This window comes from Zalophus californianus, chromosome 4, assembly GCF_009762305.2.
Source record: "Zalophus californianus isolate mZalCal1 chromosome 4, mZalCal1.pri.v2, whole genome shotgun sequence".
Classification (NCBI taxonomy): Eukaryota; Metazoa; Chordata; class Mammalia; order Carnivora; family Otariidae; genus Zalophus; species Zalophus californianus.
In genome coordinates this window covers 54,774,690-54,783,484 of record NC_045598.1, presented here as the reverse complement: position 1 = coordinate 54,783,484, position 8,795 = coordinate 54,774,690, and the positions used below count along the sequence as shown (strand labels likewise).

At 32.5% G+C, this 8,795-nt stretch overlaps 1 protein-coding gene across 7 annotated transcripts in view; it reads right to left on the bottom strand.

Annotated features, from left to right (window-relative positions):
- Nucleotides 1–910: 910 nt before the first annotated feature.
- Nucleotides 911–8,795, bottom strand: part of SGIP1 (SH3GL interacting endocytic adaptor 1) — a 213,008-nt gene continuing 205,123 nt past the window's right edge. For all 7 annotated transcript variants that reach the window (XM_027618919.2, XM_035727226.1, XM_035727228.1 and 4 more), the window contains one exon: nucleotides 911–8,764. In XM_027618919.2, coding sequence (XP_027474720.1) covers nucleotides 8,742–8,764 — 23 coding nt within the window. In that variant the 3' untranslated portion in view covers nucleotides 911–8,741. The remainder of the gene's footprint in view (nucleotides 8,765–8,795) is intronic.

The following is an 8,795-nucleotide window of genomic DNA, read 5'->3' as shown; positions in this document are numbered from 1 at the left end:
AGGCTAGTTATTGAGAGCTTGTATTTACCAGATACTGGCAAACAGTTTTCGTTTTATTTAGTTGTTCCAACAACCCTGTCAGGGAAGGGTTGTTCTCCCTTTACAGCAGAGAAAATTGAGATTCTGAGATATTAAATAATACGCCCAGGGCCCCGTGCCGCACATAGAATTATCTCCTAAGCATACAAACGGGGCTCCTTCACCTTCCTTAACAGCTCTTCTTCCCAGCCGCTTAAAGTTCAAGAAACTTTGAAATGGAGGCTGTTTGGCCTCGAAGACCTACCTGACATAACTAATAGACCCTTCCTCCTTAATAATTAACCCCAGGACCCCTCCCCCAACCCAAAGCAAGTTAAGTCCAAACCTTTGAAAGGACCCTTATGTAGTGGGCAATCGCGAGTTAGAAATAAAACAATGCCTCTAAGTCTCTAGCTTGGCTCGGGTCCCTTGCTGGGTACTCAGTGCAGTTAGCATTAGCTGACAAGAGCAATACATTGGGATAACAGTAGAGCCACTAAGAGTTAAGACAGAGTTGGAGAAAGAGCATTAAAGTGTTCTGGCCCCATCCCAATCCCTATTCACAGAAAAATAAGAAAAGGAAAGGACTGTTTATTGAATATCTACTACCTAGTAGGTAGGAATGATTAGGTGATTGGTAAAGATTATCTCATTTAATCTGTTTGTTGACCCTATGATAAGGGGATAGTAACTCCATTTTCTTAAAGATAAGGATAAAGAATCACTGAGTAACATGCTCAACTATGTAGTTAAATCACGGAGCTGGGATCTGCCCGACTCTAAAACCCTTGCACTCTGCCAAACCTTTTGCACACTTTGCTCACCCCAAACATGTAGTAAAATTTTCCAGAAATATGGGTAAAATTTCAAGAGACTGGTGATAAAAGGGGTTCACAACTCAGTTTATTTTTACATTTTTCATTTATTTTCCAGAAAAAAAATCACATTTAAATAACAACTTACTTTAGATATTTCATCTTGATCTCATGTATAATTAAAGTTTGTTCTGAAACAGGAACCCTAGTTGCAGTAATGTGTCATGATAAATAATTGCATATTCAGGATTTTGTGAAATGGGTGATTGGGAAAATTATGAAGGAAAAAACATTTGTAAAAATCATTATTTACAAAAAAATGATATCCACACCTTTTCTAACTCATAAGGCAAGTAACGTTAAAATGTTCTCATGATTATCTTCCATAAGTCAATACTACACATTCATGTCACCATTGCTCAACAGCTTTGCAGCAGTGAACCCTTGCTTCTTTTGCTGGTTTTTTTCTTGAGCACAGCACAGAAGCAATAAACCTTTCATCACAGACAGAGCAGTAATGGCTATGAGAATAAAAGTACTCTCTGTTGAATTACACATGTAGGAAAAAGAGCCAGGCATCAACATTTTAACTAGATTTAAAAAATATTTTAAATATGTGAGTATTTTAACCCACAATTTCTTTTATAAATATGTTATGCTCAAGGAATTTTGTGAAATTACATATACTCCATACAAGGTCATGAAGAAATTCAGTTTACTGTCGCTATAAAGATCATGGGGAGTTCTGAATAAAGGCTACCATCAAGTCAGATTAAAGGATACACTAATAGCATTTTTCTTAAGAAAAACAACTGATGGAATTTTATTACCTCTAGAAACACAGCAAAATTTCTCTGAGATTCTTTTCCTAAAGAAGAAAAATGAATGCCACTTAGTAGGCATGAAAATTAAAACTTGATCATTTTATTCATAGTTTTTTTTCTACACGAAGTGAAAAATTAAAAAAAAAGTATTTGTATATTGAAACCCAATAATAGTCAAACAGTTAAAAAAGCCAGCTCTATAAAGGACTGCTTGGCCTATAGTGAGGCTCTGCTCAGAGATAAGATTAGCATATCATCATAAATATACCAACACGTGGCTTTTTCAAGAAAAAATAATCAGGAGCAATTTTCCAACTCTCTTAGATTGAGAAAGGAAACAGACGGATCAGACAGGAGCCAGTCTCTTTCATGCACCTCCATTGAACAAAGCAAGAATTCAATACTGAACTGCAAATTCAACAAAGCTATAAGAATTATCATCCTATCATCTCTCACAAGGAAAAGACAAAAATCTGGCTTTGGACCTTGGGACAGTGATCCCAGTGGTAGTCATTTGGTGTATTATTAAAATAGTTTGAAGTAATGATTCATGTATGAATAACACTACGCATTTGTTTTGTCAAAAATAAGAAAAGGAGAGAAAATGTCAATGAAGTAATATATAACAACAAATGAGATGGAATTAACATTTGCATGATATACTCATTCAATGGAATATTTAAAATGATAAATGGCTTCTCTATCAAGCCAATTCACAACCTCTAAATAAAAATTGAGCTATATTTGGAGAAATGTAAAGTGATCCAGCTTTACTCTGAATCAGTTTGTCCAGGAATTTTTTTAAAGGAATTTTGCTGATTTTGTGTAAAAACAATTGATTTGCAAAATAAGGCATAGCAAAAAAGAACTGTGAAATGTTCATTAATAGAGTGTAGGGTTCTGCAAAATCTTTGCTAAATAATATATCCCTCTCATTTAAAAATGTTTTTCGTATAGTTTCTAACAAGATTATGTAAAAATGAGGTCAGCATTCAACTATCATGATTCAATTTCTTAAATTTCATTCTGTAAAACAATTTGGATTGTTTTCAACAGATGGTGGCCTGATGTGTTGGTCATAGGAGCAGACCTTAAAAATAATACTTAAAAAATTAAAATATTAAAACAACATTGTTGTTTTATTTTGAATATTTTAGGTGATAAAGTTAAATTCACTAAGATATACTAATGAAATTTAAAGTAATACTAATTCATTTGAAATGGCAGGAATTTTTCTTAAAGTTAAACAAAAACCTAGAAGCATCCTTTCGAAACATTCCTGGTTGTATTATTTGGGGTTCTTGAAGGATATGTAAGCTGGTGTTACAGGAAAACTTTTCTAAAGTTTCTTCAAGGTGTGTTTAGAAAAAAAAAGTGTTTATGTGATTTAATAACTTTCTTAAGCTTCATTAAAACACTAACATTTATTATCAAATATCCGAGGAGTAGGGACTATGGCATAGGATCATATATTCTCAGGACACAGTGAACATTTGTGAGAAACAGTTGACTTGGACACGATTTGGAAAATACTGGAATATAGGTGAATGCAGAAGTATCCTTTAATTATTTTCTTTTAGGCATTAAGGGACACATAAAAATATATTTGCTTCTCATTGAAACATCTTTTCTTATAAGGTCAAAGGTGTATTTAGAATAAGCAACCTACCACCCTAGGGATAGAAGAAGGCAATCAAAAATACTGTAAGTCAAGGAAAAATAACTTTAGAAGTTATACCTAGAGACTAAATTATTATACTTATGGTGAATGTCAATAAGGAGGTGCCTTCTCTCACAAGAATACTCATTTAGGATAGAGATCAAATATTAAACATGAGGGGAAGTCAAGAGATCCGACCACAGTCAACTCAAGAGACCCTAAAATTTGACTTTCCGTCAAGAAGAATTTTTCAATTTGAATTAGATATTAAAATTGCAACTTTAACCTACAGAAGATGACAGAACATCAAAGCAATGACCCAGAAAAAAGCTAGTGGGTTTTCCTTTGTTGTTGTTTGTTTTTAATATTTGGAGATTTAAATATTGGATTTCTACCTCATTTTCCCTCCATACATTCCGTGCACAAAAAGTAATGTAATGGCAGGCATGTTTAATTCATGAGTGCGGGAATCGCATTTAGATGTTGTTTGCCAAATGGAAAAAAAAAAAAAAACAGACACAAAAGAAGCAGGAAAATCCAATAAAGCCTCCTAACAGAAGTGCACACAGTTAAAAGTGGTGGGGTGGATCATCAGAACACTTTCTTCAATCAGTGTAACAGATCGATTTGTTCATTCATAACAGCAACTTAATTTGACTTATTTCAAGGAAACATCATTCTTACTTATATTAACTTTTCAAATGATATTTAGAGGTCATCCTCCTTTTAATATCATAAAAAATTTTGCTTCCATTAAAAAAAATTGCTGGTCAGAAAACCATGTAGCAAAATGAGTACTTTTAGACTGAATGGGATTTTGCTGAATGCATAATCTGTAAGGAAAAAATAAAGCTTAAAAAAAAAAGCAAAACTCAACAAACTCATCTTCTTAGTAGATATTTATATATTTTACTGTGTCATTCAAATTTTGACAGCTGTGATTATTATGAAAAAAATAAAGGAAAAATAAAAATTATTGGTGCAACTCTTCTAGAATGACACTGGTCCATGCTTATAAAGCATCCAATTCAAAGGCCTACAAGATAAATAGGGTCAGCTCACAATCTACATATCCATCTGAGTGTCTCTTGCAAGGAGGGAGACATTTATTGGGACTTTGTATTTGCAGTGAGAGATAGCTTGCAATCAGCCTACTGCTTCTCTAGGTCTTTTAAGACATTGATGAAAAGGACAGAGATACGAAAATGAGAGAATGCATTTCAGGCCACTTCGAGACTAGATAGCATGAGAGGAGAACTTTAAGGAAAAGACAGGGATTTTCCTAGAAAAAGCCCTGAATCTTTTTTTTTTCTTTGAGATTGGAGAAAGTTAAATGGACTGAGTGAAAAATAAACTCACTAGAAAAATGATAGTCAATTTACAATTTAATGTTTAAAATTTGATATCATGTCATAACTAAGAAGGACCTCAGAGGTCTCTTAGGGCAGTGATTCTCAGATTTTGGGTGCTTGTCAAAATACACATTCCTAAAATCCATCCCTAGAGATTTATTCATTCAATATAAACTTGTTGATTCCTGCTATCGTCTAGGCTCCGGGATAGTGGTGACTGAGCCAAAATCATTGCCCTTTTAAATGTATGTTAATACAAGTGGTCCACAAGTCATACTCTGAGAAACATACCCTTTTCCAACAATTTTGCTATTGGAATTATCCTTATTTTGATACTAATTTTTCATAGCACCGTTAACCTTGGGATTCAAATGATATATATAGTAAAATAAAATAGAAGAGTTTATTTCCCAGAATGAACAAGCAAAACTGGTCAGGGGCCCACTCTGCAGTCAAGACAACTGGGTTACTTCCCGCTGCTGTGTCACTTGGGGGAAATTAATTATTCTAAGCCTCAATGTCATCATTTGTGAAATAGGAATCACAAAGAGTACTTAACAACTTTTCGGTTGCTATGAGGATTAAATGAGCAAATATCTGTAGTGACTGGTATATGGTAAGCACTCAAGTAAATGTAAATTTTTATAATCTATCAGTCAATTACTGTGATTGTACAAGTTTTCTTATGAAGCCGCCACAGTGGATCTATCTGATCTAGTAGAATTGTGGAACTTAGAGGTGGGAAAAATTTGATAGGTGGTTGGGTGTGTTATGATGGTGTTTAAATCTGCTGGGGTGGGGTTGGGGCACCCAGATCTAAACTGCTGCAGGAACTCCATCATTGCTTTGAGCTGTTTTACCTAACAGGATTCCATATGCAATTTTAGTAGAAAAAAGTCCTGCTGTTAAGAAAAACTTGAAAACCACTGGCAATCCCAATCCCTCATTCTAAAGATGAGAAACTGAGAAAGGCAGTGATTTGTCCAACGTCACACAACAGCAGTTAGCGATAGGGTTAATGTAGTCACCAGGCTTCTTTGAAAAGAAGATTTAGAAATGAAAATATGTGTCATGATTGCCTCAAACACTTTGCAGATTGAGTAAAAATACATAAAAGCAAAAATAAAACATCTCTATTCACTCAAAACCATTTGAAATGTGGACATTCTTTCTTTCTAGGTGAAATAGATTCTCAAATACCATACAGTGAATTTTCATTTTGTCTGTAGGTGTAGAGAAGAACAGAGCTTTAAAAATAATTAAAAATTTAATTCTTAGGAATTATAAATTCCAGCTATGGTAAAATTCAGACTAATTCTTAACAAGAATTTATTTTTCAAAAATATCAAGAAAATATGGAATTTATTTAAAAAGAAAAACATACTTTTCATGTTGTCAAAATAAAGCAATATCATTCATACTTTCTATCTTGTTAGAACAGAAACTTTTAAAATCATAAATCTCAAGAAATGGTGTTCTGGTTAATGAGAACTCTTTATTTTAACCCCTGGTATTGAAAATATTAATATGTACTTGCCCATTTTGTTCTGTTTTAGGAACTGATAATGAACCTGACAATGTTTTTTTTTTTTTTTAATATATAGTAGAGACCCTTGCATTGTCTAGGATCTTTTTTCCTAATATGAATTCTTATTGTACAGTACTATGGATACAGGTATAAGAGGAGATTGTAAACTACAAGGTTAAAAAAAAACCTACCAAAATCTAAAGCCCTGATATGAGTTTATTGTGTTATTATTTGACCTATTTTTCTGAAAGGAGAAGGGATATTTTCTCTATTGAGGTTCTGGTTATTGAAAGTTTAATAATTATGAAGCCAATGACCTCCATTCTGTTTCACAAAGACCAGATAAGGGATCATAAGAGATCTTCATAGTGTCAAATTTAGTTCCTGGAAACGTTTGAATAACGTTAGAGATTATTGTAGTCTATGTTTCAAATTATATTTTTACAATATCAACAAAATTATTCTTTGAAAAAAAACCCTTGTGTTTAATTACTAATTCACTCTAGAACTATATAAAATAAAATATAAAGAGCAAGACATAAGAACCAGTAATATTTACACATTTTTAATATGTTTTGTGTTAATACTCAATACGTTTTCCTTATGAATTGATTACTTAAAAATGCATTTTTATATTCGTATGCTGGATAATTCTCAATTTTCTGCTGCTTACTCTCCATTGGTTTCAGTGTTTGATGTTTCCCCATGTTTTGTGGGATTTAAAAGTTTGCATATTCTATTTTGGTTTCAAAATCAAATTGAATATCTTTACTTAAAATGAGTATATTAATAATTTGTCCAAAAAACTTCCACACCAGACTGTCTGGGGAGCCAACTGAGAGTGTTTGAATAGTAGGAATTCTTCTGAGGTAAAACAGATCATTTTGAACATTCTCTTGGTAGCAAGCACTGATTGAGAAGTACAAATATTAATTTAAAAAGTTCCACTATAAACAATTGCCAGTCACAATCTCATTTTAAAAGTAAGACTTACAAAATTTAATTTGATTCTAAAATTTAAAGGGACTAACGATTCTTTGTCAAATGTAAGTGAACATAAAATAAAATTTAGCAGCTAATGATAAATACAACAGCTTAATAATTCCAGTTATTTAATAGTATAACTTAGAATAAGAATTGGTTCATGTTTAAAAGAAGGTCTATGACTTAAAGGAAGTTTCATGTTTTCAGATAGTAGAGGAGGAAAGTTTTACAACCAAGACCCACCCAGAAGAAGTGCTTCTCTGTTCTGAATCCTCACATTGTGAGGCCAGACTGAGTAATTACAGTTTTAATTATACCTTGTGACAATGAAATCATGACATAAATTTTTGATAACTCTCTGATTCCCCGAGAATGGCAAAGATTTATAGTTAACATATGATGAATCTTATCCAAAAGGAAATTTATTGCACAATAATGTGGATAGAATTTCATTTATAAAGCTTTTTTTTTTCCTTCTCAAACGATATAAATGATGATGATTAAAATTTTCCTTCTGGACTTGAACGGGGGACTAATTTTTTCTTCTGAATTTTAGTCTTAATGTTTTGATTCCTGCAGGTAAAGAGAAAGATACGTGGTACCATTCTCCATGCTAGATGGGAGAGACTGTTTAGAGTAATTGTGCAAGAGTTGTTCAGCAGTTCAACCTTGGAAAGTCTTGAAATTTTAAAATCACAATTTTGGCTTTAATCTGATATTATTCAGCAATCTCCACATTCGTTAAACTGCAGAGAGAGGGGGAAGTAGTTAAGACTTCAACATCTTCTTTACTCTTGATTATAATTTCATATACTTAAACTTTAAATATGAATTGCTTTCCCTTTTTACACAAGTTATAAAAATAAGAGGCCCTGTTTACACAGTTCGCATTTTTATGAAATTTGCAGTTTGAAAAAAAAGCTTTTTTAAAAAGTGGTAATTAATGCTCTTCTTGAATATGCTGTAACTTTAGAATTTTTTTTTCTGAAATAGTTTCTGAATTTAACCCACTAAATATTTGAAGATAGAATTTTTATTTAGCACTAGAGTAAAACATACTAAGGATTGAAGAAAAGGAAGTTGTTTTTCTTTTCTGGTTCCACTTAATTTTCTTTGTATGTGGCACCCCCTTTATGACAGCTATCAATATTATATTTAGATTTTATATATTGACAAAATGCAATCTACCTCTGTAATCATTGTGCCATTCAACAGTACTACTATTAAATTTACATACCACCGTTTAAATCACATCCATTTCAGGAATGGTAAAATGCTAAAACTCAAGTGTCTAACTGCCTTACTGGAATGAGTACAATTTACAAATACAATAATTACATTTTAAAACCATTAACAATATTACACCTAGAAGTAAATACTGTAAGACTGGTCATCATGGTATTGTGTGAGGGAAATCATTGCTGAAAGTCATGGACATTTCCAGCAGATATATCCCAAGTGCAGATTTTGGTTTGTTTCCATCAAACCAAAATTAAAACCTGTTTCTCAGACAACAGTTCTCCATTATATGAATCCTCCAAATCCTTGCATAAGATTTTATTAGTTATCTGCCAAGTATTTTCCTGCAAAACAAAACAACATATCAGCAGGTTA